Here is a 17586-nt window from a genome sequence, read left to right on the forward strand (position 1 = left end):
TTGAAGAACAGTATTTTTTTAACATTTTCCTTTCAAAGTATTAATTTAGCCACTTCTCCTTTTAGCCATGTTTAATATTTATCCTCTTAGTTCTCCAGAGTTTTCCCTACCCTCCTCTCTCTTCATCTTCACTTGTTCCCTTTCACCAGTCTAGCTGCAGTTCCTGCCCTGTCATTTTCTGCCTTCTCGCCTCTTCTGTACCACTTGTCTCTCAGTGTTTCTTCTGGTTTTCCTCTACAGTGGCGCATTCTGCCCAAGACCTTGAGATAAAGCTCTGGAATAGAGAGGAGTAGGGGAAAATGCAGATCAGGTGAGCAAGCTTTTACTCAGTTCATTTTATAGATTCTTACTGACTATGATACTTGGCACTAATGAACGATAAAGTGAGAGGCAAAAAGGAACAAAGCTAGTAGTATCAAATGAGGTTGAGTCTGAAGACACGGAAAACTCTTGGGGAAAAGAAATAAAGTCACCATAGTGACCTTATCCAAAGAGAATTTCCATACTCTGATTGCAAAAGGCTATCAAGAAGATGTTTCAGAAGTAGTAGTTAGATATAGTACAGGAAAAGAGATGTTTTTATGGCTAGCCTGGAGCAGATTCTAAACTGTGATTTTTGTCAGATTTTATAACTCAAGCAGAGTCAGGTTAGCAAGTAATCACAAGATGCCTTTAGGGAAAACACAAGCAACAACGTAGGGAGTGGTGTTGTGATTTATTTGCTAGTCGAACCAGACCTGAACCAGTGCTATAAGAAAAGCTGAGAGAGCACCATCGCACTAACACTATATCTAGACTTATATTCTTAATGAGATTAATCTCAACATTATGATTATCTGTGATCACAAAAGAACTTGTTTTCACTATCTAAAAGTAGGAATGTCATCCCGAACATCCTGGCCAAATTCCAACTTTGTAATTACTACCTATTGAGTGAACACTGCTGTTAACTTGGGTAATTATACATACCAAACTCCTACTCATGCATACACTTAAAGTAAACATTCATTGTACAGCTGTGGGTAGTTTTATGAGACTACATTAGACAGAAAGTTTTCTACGCAAACAGAAAAACTGAGGAATGGTTGGATAAAATATAAGAAAGGTTCAGCAGCAATAGAACATAATATACTATCTTCACTAAAATTCAGAACTGTGTTGTTCAATCACTTTTTTTTTTTTTGTGGGAGGGGGCGTATGTGTCCCAAATCACCTGAGGTAAGGAGAGGTCATGCTCATACTGCTATCAATCAGAGGGGCTACCTCTGCCAGCAGTTATCATCACGGCATCATGCTTAGCTAAGAACTGCCTTCAGAATCTAAATGGGTTCATTTGTTCATTCATTCATTCATTCAAAAAAATTTATGTATCTACTATGTCTCAGGCACGGTTCTAAGCACAGGGATACAAGGTGAACAAGGCAAGGTTCCTGCCCTTAAGGAGCTTAAATTATAATAGAGAAAAAGACAGTAAACAAATAAATCAATAAGTAATAGGAAAGATACTGAAAGAAAGATGGTACACAGTAAGTTGGAAGAGGTATTTAATATATAGGATGGTCAAGTAAGGTTTTGCTATGAAGAGGTCATTAAGCTGAAACCTTAAATGGATAACACGAAGCCAATTGTGAGAAGCCAGAAGTGTGTTCTAAGAGGAAATAAGTATAGTGGCCTTGAAGCAGGAAAGGCTTGGTGAATTCAGAGAACCAAAAGGCCAGTGTGGCTAGTAAATGAGAGGTTGAAGCGAGGGACAATGGACAAGGGCTTGATTAAGAAGGACCTGTTGGCCTAGATAAGGAATTTGGATTTTCTTGTGGAGGTAGGAATACGAATCTAAAGATAAGTAACTCACCATCCTGTGAAGATTATAATATGCATCTTCCCATCACTTCACTGAGAATCCTATTCTAGATCTTTGCTACTCAAACTTTGGTTCAAGGACCAGAAGCATCAGTTTTGGCATTAACAGGAAGCTTTTTAGAAATTCAGAATATCAGGCTTTATCTTAGTCCTTCTGAATAGGAATCTGTATTTTAACTGATGTTCAGTATACACATTATAGGTTGAGAGGCATTCATCTAAAGTGTTGTTCTGAAAAATCAGTATCTGCAACTAATATCAAACCATATGTGCTACTGCAAATGACCAGAAGTTGGTTTAACAGTAAGTTAAAAAGAAAAAAAAAAATTACTACACTGTTCTACAGAGAATGCAAATTCTGGATATTTCCAGTTTCTTAGAAAGATCTTAAATATGATCAGAACTAAATATGTGAGAGCAGAAAAGAATTAAGAAAGATCATAAAAGATGCTGCCACTTCACCTATTTGGCATAGTTACTTTAAAGACAAGATGTTCTGTAATACAGAGATATTTTGTGATAGCAGAGTAAACTTCACTTTCCAATTAGAAGAGCTGATTACCTGTCTCCTGCCAATTCCTGTCTATTAACAGAGTAAAGCCCAAATCTCAAAAATATAACTTTCATGACTGAGTCCACCTCATTCTTATCACTTAGTCTTCTCATGCCTTATATTCTCAAATGTTTATCTTCTAATCTCCTTGTTCTAACTGTTCCTCAAACTTCTTAATTTTGAAAAATTCCTAAACTACGGAAAAGTTGAAAGAATAGTAGTCAACATCTGTACACTCTTCACCAAGGGTAACTGTTAACGTTTTGTCACTTCCGTTTATCTTCTTCTTTCCCCCTTTTTCTCTGTGCACACGCACACTTATTTGTTTCTGAATCGAAGTAGCAGACGTTTTTGATCAAGGATCCAATCATGGGTCACAAAATACATTTGGTTTTCATGTCTCTTTAGTCTCCTCTAGTCCATCTCCCCCCACCCCTTTTATTTGGTTGTCATAACATTGACACTTTAGATGAGTTCAGGACAGTTGTTCTAGAGAATGTTCTACAATATAGATTTGCCTGTTTTCTCAAGATGAGGTCCAGGTTAAACATTTTGGTGAGAACACCATAAACTGATGTTGTCTTTGAATAGTCCTCATAGTTCCTGCGATTATGTTTTACATTCCGTAGTAAATTATAAATAAGCTCCTTGAAAGACACAGCCTTGCTTTTTATTTCTTTGGTAATTCCTCAAAGAATGTAGAATAATCTCTGTACACATTATATACGCAATAAATAAATGAAAACTTGCAAGCAGAGTTGAGAACTGTTTCTAAGAATACCCATAACTGTTACACATTGAATACTTTTATACCAGACTAGAAACATTTGGGCTTTGCCTCTAAAATTTTTGTGAGAAATAATTAAGCATGTAAACAGTTTAGCACAGTCCCCAGTACAAAATACATCTAGGAAAGAGCTGGGGCTAAAGGCAGATAGATATTAAGCAGACTGGACTGCTGAGGTTGGAAGGTGAGGGAGAAGGTGAGGGAATAAAGGGTGTAATCACCTATTACATCCCAAAATATTTTTATGAGTAAACTGGGCTTTAAATGGAAGATTGGGACAACAGCAGATTTAATAAAAATCTCATCTTTTAAGTCTCACTTGAGTTAGATACTGATTAGAAACTATTTCTCAGAGAATAAAGAAGAGCAAAATAGGTCATTTATTAATTCCTATATAAATAATAGGGCAGTTGAGAACAGTTCACAAGGACAATAAAAATATGGTATTAAAATCAAGTGTGTTATACAAGATGGGGTTCAGGGGACATTTTAAAAATTATTTTCAAGGCATCTAGTAATTCAAAACTTCACATCTAAATGAAGCTTACTAGATTGAAAGTGCAATTAAAACACTATCTAATATGTCATGCAAAGGGAAGGGAAGCGATACCTATGACTTGTTTGAAGAACTGCTTCTACACAGAACAAGACACCAGTAAGTAATTTAGATATGGTATATTAGAGAACATTTGGTATATAAGCTATTCCTAATTAAGACCAGGTGTTGAACTACCAGCTGACATTCTGAAGTATGCCAGCTAGTGATTAAGACTATTCTTCTACTCCGCCCAAACATGTTTTAAGTGTTGTTCATTATGTAATCCAGTTGCCTTTAAGACAGTGTTTACGCTTCTCTTTTGCTGCATATATTTACACACACACACACACACACACATACACACACACACACATACACACACAACAAGCTACTGAAAGAAACACAGAAGTTTTATCTCATCCAAATGCAACCGGGGAAATGTACCACTACATGATGCCTATAAATGTCTTATGTGGTGAGTTTCTGTAGATTTATATTTCATGAGGAAAAAAAAAAAAGGTCAACGTCATTTTCAGAAATCGCATAGCTGCCAGACAACTTTGTAATGCTGGACAGAAAATTTGGACACAAATTCTAAAAATCTGAACAAACAAGCTGACTTTATTTTTCTAAACAATACTACTGAAGAAATCTAAAATTATTATGTGAGTGCTAAGAAATGTTCCTTTTAAACCAAGATATATTCTGAAAAGCAATCATGCAGATACACTTAAAATCTACTACACACTGTATAAAACCTGATGATTTAAGATACTTGCCCTTGAGATATACAATATTACATAATGAATGGTTTTTATGACCCACTTAGCTAAATAAGCTCATGTTTCTTCTCATTTACAGAAGAGTTATTTGATTTGGCTGATGAATGTAGGTTTTTGGTTTTATAAAAAAGAGTAATTAGGGTTAATTCAGAGAGCCAAGAATTACATGGGCAGATGATATGCCATATACAATTAGCTTTTACAAATAGCCCTCTAGCAAGAAAGTGAGCCTAACCTTGTGTATCAATGTTATTCTCTTGCTTCAGTGTGAGGATTACAGGTATGCTAAATAGTGGGATAACAGTCAATTCTGTGACAATTAAACAGGTTCAGCTATCTTCAGTCAAACAGATAAATACATTCTAACTATATGACTATCACAAATACCTTTCTAATAAGTTACCTCAATAAGGTATTTGATCCTACATAGTATTTTCAAATATTATCTTTTCATCTCATGGGGCCTAATTCCCATTCCCTTCAGTATTTGTAGAGAGAACTTTATAGAAACTATAGAAACTATAGAAATAGAAAGTATAGAAACTATTGCTAAAGAGGGGAGCCAATTTCATTTCATGATAACTTGCTCCACTTTTCTTAAAACCATTTCATAAAAGTATCTATCTACCTGTTATCTAAAGATTCTTAACAACCTGAAAGGCAAGATTATGTTAAAATTATAAGCCGCAATCCCTGTTTGTCAGGAGTTTATAGCTAATATTTACAAAAATTATAGTAAAGATAAGATGAAATGCAGGAGTCTAGTCACAAAACTGAACCATATAGAATATAGGTATTCATCAAACAAAGATTTCTCAATCATAAGTGGAGACAATATAATGATTTTTATTGCAGGGCATCTGCTAAAAATATTTCACATTTTTAAAAGGATACCATACTGAAGAGCATCAATATTCTCTTCAAAAATTCAAGAATGTGAAGAATGTATAATTATAGGTAAGTTCGGTTGGTCCTTTCCCCCAAGAAACTTACAATCCACTGGGCTCATCATATATATCCCTTAAAATGCTTTATCTCTTTGAGATACAAAATTTGAGTTAGGAAGTGTCAGAAAACATTATGCATCCCCTACGTGGTATTTACCTGATCTTGCAGTGACATTACTGGATTATTTTTGGTAGTGTTGATGTGAAGAACATGGTATTTATTCTTTGCACATAGGTCATAGGCAATATTGGTAAAAGAGGTGCTTGCAGTTTTGGGGACTCTGTTATAAATGATCACCATGTCTTCTTCCTCATCTAAAGCTGCATCTTGCCGAGGGCCATCCATCGTATGTCGCTGCTCAATCTCTCGAACTTCATGTCTTGCAATAGCCCTTTCTGCAAAGAAAAACAGATTATGAACTTAGTATTAAAAGACACTATAAGGGGGCTTCCCTGGTGGCACAGTGGTTGAGAGTCCGCCTGCCGATGCAGGGGACGCGGATTCGTGCCTCGGATCCCACGTGCCGCGGAGCGGCTGGGCCCTTGGGCCATGGCCGCTGAGCCTGTGCGTCCGGAGCCTGTGCTCCGCAATGGGAGGGGCCACAGCGGTGAGACGCCTGCGTACCGCAAAAACAAACAAACAAAAAAAGACACTATAAGGAAGTTGTAAACACTGAAAATAATTTCCTATTTCTGGAACATAGTTTTCCTATTCAAGAACTGGGTTAAGAGCAGCTGAAAAAATGTTTTGAGGGCCAAAAGTTCAGAATTACCTCTGAAGGATAATACATATGCATAGGAAGAATGAAAGAATAAACAGTCATCAAGTTTAGAACTCCACAGACCAGAGAGCTCTTCAGTGTAGTTCAAAAGACACTTTTCATTCCAATAGAATTTCTACAGCCTGAACTAATTTTCAAACACATAAAGACAGACTGAATAGAATACTAAACTTCACAGTAAAAAATACACTTAGAAAATAAATTACTTATAATTTAGGCAATGACTTTGAAATTTATTGCTTAGGATGTAGTTATCGCCTGCTTTATCAAAATGTAGCAGGGCAGTGATTATAAATGCTGGTGTGATTTTTAAGTAACAACAGTAGAAATGACACCATAATAAAACTTTTTCTTTTTGGTGTTGCATTACAGATAAGTCCTGGTTATGTTTATTCCTTAAATTCCATGGTTCCTTTAATTCAAATCACTGTCCACCAAGCAGTTTGAAAAGCAGTAACATTTTGCTTTCGAAATCTTCAGCTTCAAATAAAGAAAGAAAAGGGGAAGAAATGAGGGGGGAAATATAACAAGATTGCAAGTTACTTTGCACAAAGACAACTGTTCACACACAGCATGCACCCTCCCACCACCAGATCTCTGTGCAAGCTATCTTACCTGCCTTGAACTCTCATCCATTCTCCCTCAACCTCGACCATACCTAGTGAACTCCTCAAACTTCACATTGAATTTAATCATCACTTGCAAGGGAAGCATCATCTAATCTCCCTAACTAGGTCAAATCACACACACACACACACACACACACACACACAAAGTATGTGTACATACCTCATACTGCACGTCTCATACATAATTGCAATTTTACATTATATTTGTGTTAGCATCTACCTACCATACTGGCGACAATTTAGTAAAGTGACATGAAAAAGCAATGTGGTATAATTACAATAACAAGTTCAGGCTTCAAATATTGTCTGACTATGCATATTAAATTTTGGTTCAGAAGATATGGCCACTATGTTAATACAGTATGCTCTGAGCTGAGGATTCACATTCAGAAGACTTGAATTAAAGTTTCAGGCCTGCTGCTTACTAGCAGTGTGCTTTCCAAAGCAGGAAGAGAAGCACATATATGCATACAAGTGTATCCATTTTCATGGGGGAGAGTTAGTTGGGAATGTGGAGAAAAAGAGATGAGCTTAATGTTGAACATACTGTCCGGGACACACAGGAGATAAAGACAATTGGGCTCATAGGTCAAGGGCTGAGAATAAAGGTTCATGCAGAAGAAAAACATCTGGAAAAACCATAGGAATGGACGAAACTACCTAGATAGTGTAGAATACATAGCATGGAAAGAGACAGTAATCTTAGAACAGAATCTTAGGAAATACCAACATTTAAGGGCCAAGAAAAAAAAGACAATGCATAGAAAAACACTAAGAATAAATAGAAAGAAAAAGAAATCTGGACAGACTTTTAAGAAACATATACCACATGTTTAGAAAGCATACTATTTTTCAAATTGACAGTACTTTGCAAATCTATAATCAAGGTAATGTATGATGCTCAAGCATTTCCATAGGATATGGAAGCTGTCTCATTAAATTCAACATGTATTTATGGAGAGCCTAAGCATATTATATTCAATAATTTTAAAGGAATTTTATCTTCCAAACGACCTCAAATTATCACCACAGTCCAAAACTATTATGGTATTATTATGTCCACACACCCTCCTTTTTCTACTAAGGGAAATAAAACAGTACTGTTGTCATTTAAGGGCTGACAGAAGTGTGAGAGGTTTCCTACAGCAGGCCAGACATACGTGAAATTACCTTTACTTTTAATGGCTACACCAACAACCAACAATGCTAAATTTACTTTCACTAGTTTTTCTGAAATCAAGCATTTGGAAAAGAAACGGATTTTGTTATTTTTTTAAAAGAAGTTATTATTTAGTCTATGGATTTTTTATTTTTTAAGGTGCTAAAACTCTAGCTGGAGCATGAAACTAGCATGTTTTTAAAATTAATCATTGTTTTTCATTCACTATGTGTATTAAAGCATATGAACTGTATATTTCACACAATTTTAAAACATTTCTTAAATTATGAAAAGATGCAAATTCAGGTAACTACTTTCCTCATTCAAATAATTACATTTATATGCATTTTCTATTTTTCAAATGTTTTTACTTTGCTTAAGCAAACAAGATAATTACTAATGTAGTGTTATGCCTAAAACTACATAAAAAGATAAAAATAGTGTGGAGTATTAAGATACTTTTTGCTAGTAATATTAGACTATAAAATCAAATCTCACTTAGTTGAAAAATAACAGTAACTACTGTTGATGGTGAACTACTATCTCTTTTCTCCTGTGACAATACTTAAAACCAGTAAGGATGTTTGCAATATGGCCATTTTCTTTACTTAGTAAGTACTCAATAGTTCCTTTTTTTTTTTTTTTAATCAAAGAAGCTCTGCACCTAGTTAGTATAACTTCTGAGACTCTCTTAAATCAGTGGGGAAGCTTTATTAGTTACAGCACATTTGGAGTACACTTAGATAATGTAGGCAGCATATTTAAAATACTAAAGATGCATTTTGAAGTAATGCTTTTTTCATGTTTGAGTAATGAATTATAGAGAATCTGCTATGCAAGTTATTTCAGAACTACCACAAAATGTACAGCCTGCAAATAACATGGAGTGCAATCTGAGTCATGACATTACAGGCAGGCCAAGCACAACTGGCACTAATATTCCAAACACTGAAGATGGACACTGAACTTCATGGCAATTCTAGTTCTTCTAGGCTCCTATTGAAGGTGGCATACATCTCAGTTCAGTGACCTTTCCACATGGCAGATTACCAACAAACACAAGTCTTTTAAAAGGCCATTCATAATAGCAATAATTACCTATTTCTGCACTGACAGGGCATTAAAGGCTTATTTATTGAAAGAACATAATGATCAAGCTAAGTATAAAGCACTGCATTAAATACACCAACCTAAGTCTTACAAAGGATTAAAGTCACAAGATGTAAATATTAGACTACAGAAAAAAGAAAAATAACTGGAGAAAAGATTTTTTTAAAAATTGCAACATATTCTTTGACTAGTTTTTTTTTTTAACATTAAGGTCATTATTTGGGGAAACACCTTTTCTCTTCGAACATTTAAATAAATGTTCAACGTATTAAATAATTTAGAGAAATGTTTTGTATTCTGTACAAATTAAAGGACCCATGAATATAATCTTCCGCCCCCACCAAAGCTCAATTGTGCAATGGTCTCAGCAGAATATAAACATTTTACAAATGTTCAGAATGTGTAGTATATCTGTAGAGTGGGTAACATTTTAGGATTATAGGGATTAAAAAAAAAAAAAACGCAAACGGAAAGACCAGTAAATTGCCTTGCTTTCAAATACTGAAACTTCTGCATGTTAAAGTAAAAAATATATAGTTAGATATAGGTAAATAAATAATAAATAAAAGGCAAAGAACATTAAGAAAAAAGACCAAATTTTTATTATCTATAATTATATAAAGAAAACATAGAAGTTGACAATAACAATATTAAGATTTCAGTAGATAATAAAGGTGGTTTGTAACAGATTTACACTACATACGTATAATAGAACAGAGCAAAAATATTCATTAGCGGCTCATAATGATTTTTTGGGTCACAGACCCCTTTGAGAATATTATGAAAACTATGGACCCTGTCTCCAGTACAGCTGACTTGTGCATTTCAGGGCTTCCTCTTAGAGCCCAAATATCAGCAGGGGGCTCCATGACCCCAGTTTAATTACTTCTAAAAAAAAAATGGCTCTTGGACAGTAAGGCCTGATAGTAAACTGCCTAGAGGCATTAGTATGTATATTGAAAAAAGAGGTTACTCACAAGTAAGAATTGCAGGCAAAGAGAAATCACCGATGAAACTGGCAGCGTCTACTGAAAAAATGTCTATGGGGAGGGTGCCTTGGCACAAAACTTGACCTGATAGGACTCCCTGGCAAGTGTGCCTCTTGCAGAGCTAGATAATTTGGGCTCTAAGAGCTTGGAGCCATCAAATATCTGAATTAAAGTGGATCCTTAGCACTTTCTAGGGATAAATCCTGAGTTGTGTAAATCCCCAAATACTGTTCTGAAGTATAATTTATTCCCCATAAACTGTGTTTATAATGAGAAGTAGGAAGCAACAAAGTTGCACCAAAAGAAAGCTATTATAAGGTTAAGTGATTCCTTTTGCAGCACCACTTACTGTGAATGTACTGTCTAGCCAGACACTATCTGATCCTCATGGAAGTAGCACTTTGTAATCATTATGAATTAAAAAAATTGGTTGTCTGATTATATACATCACTTTTCTTTTTTTTTTTTTTTTTTGTGGTACACAGGCCTCTCACTGCGTGGCCTCTCCTGTTGCGGAGCACAGGCTCCTCAGTGGCCATGGCTCACGGGCCCAGCCGCTCCGCAGCATGTGGGATCCTCCCGGACCCAGGCACGAACCCGTGTCCCCTGCATCGGCAGGTGGACTCTCAACCACTGCGCCACCAGGGAAGTCCCATCACTTTCTTATGAATATTTTTAGCCTGAGTCAGTCTCCTTGAAGTCAATCACCATGGGGACTGACAAAATAAATTTCTATATGGATGCTTTCTTGTGGGGTTTCCAGGCAGTCAGCAAGGGTGTTATCATTAAAACTTATAAGTATGTTTAAGTGGATCATCCTACAAAAAGGAGTCGAGAGCACCTTCCACTTCAAGGAAGATAGTGTAAACCTATGTTTTGCTATTCCTCCCATGAAGTACAACTAAAAACCCTGGACATTATATATAAGACAAACATAAGACTTAAAAGCTGGAGAGAAGAAAACAGACTACTTAGGGCCCTTGGGACCCAAGGAATGACAACAGTGGTGAGTTCCCTAAGTCTTCTTTAGCCTCATATATCCCAGACTTGGAGCAGTAGAAGCGAGCAACCGAGGAACAGGCATAGACAAAAAGAAACCCAACAAAAGCCTGCTCTCTCTTGCCAAAGCACCAAGAGACAGCATAGTAAGACAGAAAACTTCAGATAATAATCACTCTACTTTAGTCAAACTCCACAGAAAAAGACTGTGGTCCCACTTCCATTTGCACAGGCCCAGTGGGTAGCCTAGACTTCCACCCTCACAAGGGTGTGATCAGATGCCCAATATCCCTGATGGTGTGGTGCCAGGTAAGACCAAGTAGGGAGCCAGGACTTTCATCCCAGGCAGCAGGTAACAAGGCACATCTGCAGTGTCAGGGAAGACCAAGCAAGGAATCAGAAAGCCTGCCTCCACATGGCAGTGATGAGAGGCCCCCCACCCCTCCCCAGTTGGTGGTGTCAGAGGACACCTAGTGGAGAATCGGGACTTTCACCATCCCCCAGCATAAGGAGGCCACTCTCATGCCTGCCTAGCGGTAACAATGAGCTCACCAGGTGTTGATGGAGGCCAACAAGGGAACCAGGACTTCTATCACCACTTGGCAGTAACAAAGCAGCGCCCCTTCCCTTGCCAGAGCAGTACTGGAAAAAGTCAACTAAAACAGAAGGTTTAAATAAAATTCAGAGTCTCCACAGATATAGAGAACAAACTAGTGGTTACCAGTGGAGAGAGGGAAAGGGGGAGGGGCAATATAGGGGTAAGGGGGAAAAAAGAGTTCTTATGGGATTATATGAAATCATGTGTGTGAAACTTTTGAAAACCATAAAGCACTACAAAATTTAAAGAATCTTTCATTCAATTTAAAAGAAAAAAAAAGATCCAGAGTCTCACAACATAATATAAAAACATCCAGGTTTCAATCAAATTGTACTCAACATATCAAGATCCAAGAGGATCTCAAACTCAATGAATAGAGATAATCAAGAAACGACAATATCAAGGATACAGAGATGTTAGAATTATCAAAGATTTAAAGCAGTCATGATAAAAATGCTTTCATGAACAATTACAAATAAGCTTGAACCAAATGAAAAAAGAGAAAGCCTCAGCAAATAAGCTCATTAAATGAAATAGAATACATAAAGAAGAACTAAATAGAAATGTTAGAACTCAAAAACAAAATAATCAAGATGAAAAGCTCAGTGAATAGGATCAATAGTAGAATGGAAAGGAAGGAGAGAAATTTAGTGAACTGGAACATGGAATAAAAGAAATTAGCCAATCAGAATAACAAAGAGAGAATATACTTGGAAGAAAAAAAGCAACAGAGCCTTGGGGAACTGTGGGATATAACAAAGGATCTAACATTGGTGTCAGAGTCCTGGAAGGAAAGGGGAAGGAAAGCAGGGCTGAAAGAGTTCTCAAAGAAATCATGGCTGCAAAACTTGACATTTGACAAGAGACATAAAGATTTAAGATTCTGAACAAACTCCAAGTGAGATAAACCAAAGACATCCATGGCAAGATACATCATAATTAAGCTTCTGAAAACTAAAAATAAAGAAAAAATCTTGAAATCAGCCAGAGAAAATGAAGCCTACTATAGAAAAAACTGGAATAACAGCAGATTTCTCATCAGAAGTCATGGAGCCAGAACGAAGTGGCACAACGTTTTTCAAGTGGTGAAATAAAAGAATCCTATACCCAAAGAAAATCACCTTCAAGAATGAAGGGGAAAATAAGATATTCTTATACCAAAAAAAGCTATAGTAATTTACTGCCACTAGATCTACCCTAAGATTGATTAAAGGAAGTTCTCTAGACAGAAAAAAAAAAAAAAGACAAAAGAAGAAATCTTAAAACACCAGAAAAAAAAAAAGAATAAACACATGGGTAAATACAATAAACTTTCCTTCCCTTCAAGTTTTCAAAAATATGTTTGACAGACAAAGTAAAAATTATAACATGATGTGATATGATTTTAAATGTATGCAGAGTGAATATTTAATACAATTATACCATAAGTGGCAGATAGTAATGGGATGTAAATGAAAGTAAAGTTTCTGTACTTTGCTTGAATTGGTAAACTGATGACACCAGTAAACTGTGACAAGTGATATTTATATGATGTAATACATAAAGCAACCATGAAAAAAGCTATACAAAGACATTAAACTCAAAAACACTATGGATAAATCAAAAGGTAATTTTTAATAAATATAAAAGTAATTCACAGGAATGCAGAAAAAAGAAAACAGAAAACAAAAGAAGTATCAAGGGAAATTTAAAAATACATTGAAGTGAATGAAAATGAAAATAAAGCAAGAGGAATTCCCAAGATGGCAGAGTACAAAGACCCTGAGCTTACCTCCCCTCATGAGCCCATCAAAATTACAACTATTTACAGAACAACTATTGATGAAAAAGACCAGAACCTACCAGAAAAGATCTTCTACAACTACAGGTATAAAGAAGGAACCAAAATGAGATGGACAGGAGAGGTGGAGTCGTGGTATAGTCAAGGCCCATACCCTTGGGTTGGGTGACCCACAAATGGGAGAATTATTACAACTGCAGAGGTTATCCCCAAGGAATGAGGGGTCTGAGCCCCACAATGGGCTTTGCAGCCTAGGGTTCCTGTACCAGGAAGATGAGCCCCCAGAGCATCTGGTTTTTAAGACCAGTGGTGCTTACTTTCCGGAGACCCAGAGGACTGTGGGAAATAGAGACTCCACTCTGAAAGGACACATACAAAATCTCACCTGCCCCGGGCCCCAGGGCAGAAGCAGTAAATTGAAAGGAACCTGGGTCAGACCCACCTGCTGATCTTGGAGAGTCTCCCAGAGAGACAAGAGGCAACTGGAGATCACCCTGGGGCAAAGACACTGGTGGCAGCCATTTTGGGGAGATTGTTCTACCATGTGGACATTGGTGTTAATAAGAGCCATTCTGGAATCCTCCCTCTAGCTTATTAATGTCAGGACCCAGCTCCCCCCACCCCCACCCACCAGTACTGGGACTCCTCAGGCCAAGCAACTAACTAGGCGGGGACACAGCCCCACCCACCAGCAGACAGGGTACCTTAACACCCCTGAGCCCACAGCAGCCCCTGGACATGGCTCTACCCACCAGAGGTCCCAGGACCCAGCTGCACACACCAGTGTGCAGGCACTAGACCCAGAACTCCCAGAGCCCTGCAGCCAGAGACACAGGAACCCAGCTCTGCCCACCAGTAGGCAGATAATAGCCCCAGAATCCCCTGAGACTCAGCCCCATCCACCAGCGAGCCCGCTCTAGCCACTGGACACACCTCATTTATCCGTCTTAAACTATCCCAAGAAACTGCAGAGGAAGGAATGCTTCCAAACTCATTCTATGAGGCCAACATCACCCTGATACCAAAACCAGACAAATATACCACAAAAAAAGAAAATTATAGGCCAATATCACTGATGAACATAGATGCAAAAATCCTCAACAAAATATTGGCAAGCTGAATACAAAAATACATTAAAAGGATCATACATCATGATCAAATGGAATTTATATCAGGGATGCAAGGATGGTTCAATAGCCACAAATCAATTAATGTGATACACAACATTAACAAATTGAAGAACAAAAACCGTCTGATGATCTCAATAGATGCAGAAAAAGCTTTTGACAAAATTCAACATTCATTTATGATTTAAAAAACTCTCCAGAAAGTAGATATAGATGGAACATACCTCAACATAATAAAGGCCATATATGATAAGCCCAAAACTAACATCATAAGCAACAGTGAAAAGCTGAAAGCATTTCCTCTAACAGGAACAAGGCAAGGATGCCCACTCTCTGCACTTTTATTCAACATTGTGTTGAAAGTCCTAGCCACAGCAACCAGACAAGAAAAAGAAATAAAATGAATCTAAATTGGAAAGGAAAAAATAACACTGTCACTCATTGCAGATGACATGATACTATACATAGAAAATCCTAAAGATGCTACCAAAAAACTACTTGAGCTCATTAATGAATTCAGTAAAGTTGCAGAATACAAAATTAATATACAGAAATCTGTTACATTTCTATACAACAATGAACTATCAGAAAGAAAAATTTAAAGAAACAATCCCACTTACAAGTACATTGAAATGAATAAAATACTTAGGAATAACCTTATATAAGGAGGTAAAAGACCTGTGACCCCATGTGCAAGGACTTTTCTAGACCCTTGTAGATACATGTTTTACATATACATTATGTTTGGGCATAAATTATACACTGATTATTAACATTAATGAAAATGTATTACAAAATAGAAATAAAATTTTCTTTCCAAATTTCATCTCACTAATGAATTATTACTAAAAATATATTGGTTAATGCTCTTAAGAGGATCTATTAGGTAAGAATATTAAAGTAGCTGTTAAATATCCCATTGATCCAATAACCACCAATATAATCCTTTTCTTTTTATTTCTAAGGTTACTAAGTTAAAGGAATATGCATTATATTTTACTTAATATACTTTTCAAACTTGATTACAGTTTTGTACAGTTATTGCACAAATTTTAAAACGTGAAATTCTTATAACAGCCTTCCTTTATTACCAATCTGAGAAATGTATTCATCAGCTATATGAAATAATAATATTGCTAATAGCTAACACTGAGTTCTGTGTATTTTAGATGTATCATCTATTATATGCATGCTCTGTGTTCAGCGTTTTATATGCATTATCTCAAGTCTTGATTTTTTTTTTTTTTTTTTGTGGTACGCGGGCCTCTCACCGCTGTGGCCTCTCCCATTGCGGAGCACAGGCTCCGGACGCACAGGCTCAGCGGCCATGGCTCACGGGCCCAGCCGCTCTGCGGCATGTGGGATCTTCCCGGACCGGGGCACGAACCCGTGTTCCCTGCATCGGCAGGCGGACTCTCAACCACTGCGCCACCAGGGAAGCCCTGGTCTTAATTTTTAAAACAACCCTAAGAGGCACTATTATTATTCTCATCTAAATGAGGAAACTGAGTCTCAAAGAAGTTAAATGATCACCAGCTGAATACTAAGGTGAGGATACTGTCCAAGGTCAATCTGACTCCAGAGCCTGTGCTCCACATTATACTTGTCATCTGAGATTTAGTCCACTTCTATATGAGGAAGGAGTAGAGCTGCACAGTTAAATACGGCATGATGATATTATAGAAGTACATTTTTTATTTTTTGCAAGTACCTGTTTTTAAAATACAGAATATTATAGTTAAAAATCATAGGTGAGCTGACTTTAAGACTTCATTCTTTACATATCTCAATCACTTGAAATGAATACTCTGATAGAAAACGGGGATTCCAACCAATATACTTTTCCCTTGTCTCAGGCTTTACCAAGATAAGACATCTCAAAACATCCCTCACACCTTTTTTATCAATACATACTTCTCAAGTAATCTATTCATATTTTAAATTTCCATCTTATACAAAATCAAACAAATGCCATTGTAATAAATGCCATAACAGAGAACAAAACACTTTTGAAACCAAGAATTGGGGTAAAAAACTTATGGAGAAAGATACACTGGATAAACTGAGCCTTGAAAAGATGGGGCTGGGTTTCAAAATATGGAGATGGGTCATTGGGGAAGCCATGAAAGCCTGCAGAGTGACTAAGCTGATAAATAACAAATACACTAGTATAATTTGATTATAAAATTATTTAACAACAGTAGTGTGAAACAGCTAAAAAAATCTATGACAATTGTAGCTATACTGATAAGCATATAATTACCATAGTAATAACTGTTCCACTTATTGAGCCTTTATTATGGGCCAGAAGCAATGCTGCTGTGTGTTTAAACATATATTATTTCATTTAATTCCTAGAGTAATCCTATACCTATTACCTTAAGGTAATAATATGGAAATGTAGACTCAGATTAGTTACAGAGTTTTTAGGAACAAAGTCAGAATCCAAACCGTCAATCTGATACCAAAATGTATATTCCTAACCAAAACATAGTAATTACTGTTTTAAACCACTGGAAGGCACAGTTCCTAGGAAATCTATATTTGTCACACAGGGAATATTATGTATCATTTCTGGCATACACACAGAATAGAATACATTCAGAATGGGAAGGGGCTGGATGGACCATGCCACACAAAGAACTGCTTTAAAAAACCCAGTGCACTTAGCTAGAGGAGAGATTCCATAAAAGTACTAAAAGTTATCTTGAAATATTTGAAAAGTTATTGTGAAAAGAAGGCACCCTTTCTACAGAATTACTCCAGAAGACAAGATAGACTATGGCTCAAGAGAGAACGGGCTTTTAAATAATTAGTAGTGCGAAGAAAAGATATATGCAGTTTAGGGGGAGGTAAGCTATCAGTCTCTATATAGATACTCATCTAGAGGCTGCATGAGGACCCACCAAAAGATGATGTAGAAAGGATTTCTGCACTGATGTGAGC

General features: G+C 36.6%; 1 protein-coding gene across 1 annotated transcript in view; it reads right to left on the minus strand.

Annotated features, from left to right (window-relative positions):
• The window catches only part of HS2ST1 (heparan sulfate 2-O-sulfotransferase 1), a 186260-nt gene that overhangs the window by 37091 nt on the left and 131583 nt on the right, over positions 1 to 17586 (minus strand). Inside the window, exon 2 of the mRNA XM_082834721.1 lies at positions 5625 to 5863. Coding sequence (XP_082690847.1) covers positions 5625 to 5863 — 239 coding nt within the window. The remainder of the gene's footprint in view (positions 1 to 5624; positions 5864 to 17586) is intronic.

The sequence above is a fragment of the Leucopleurus acutus genome (genome assembly GCF_964270905.1).
Source record: "Leucopleurus acutus genome assembly, chromosome: 2".
In the NCBI taxonomy this organism is placed as follows: domain Eukaryota; kingdom Metazoa; phylum Chordata; class Mammalia; order Artiodactyla; family Delphinidae; genus Leucopleurus; species Leucopleurus acutus.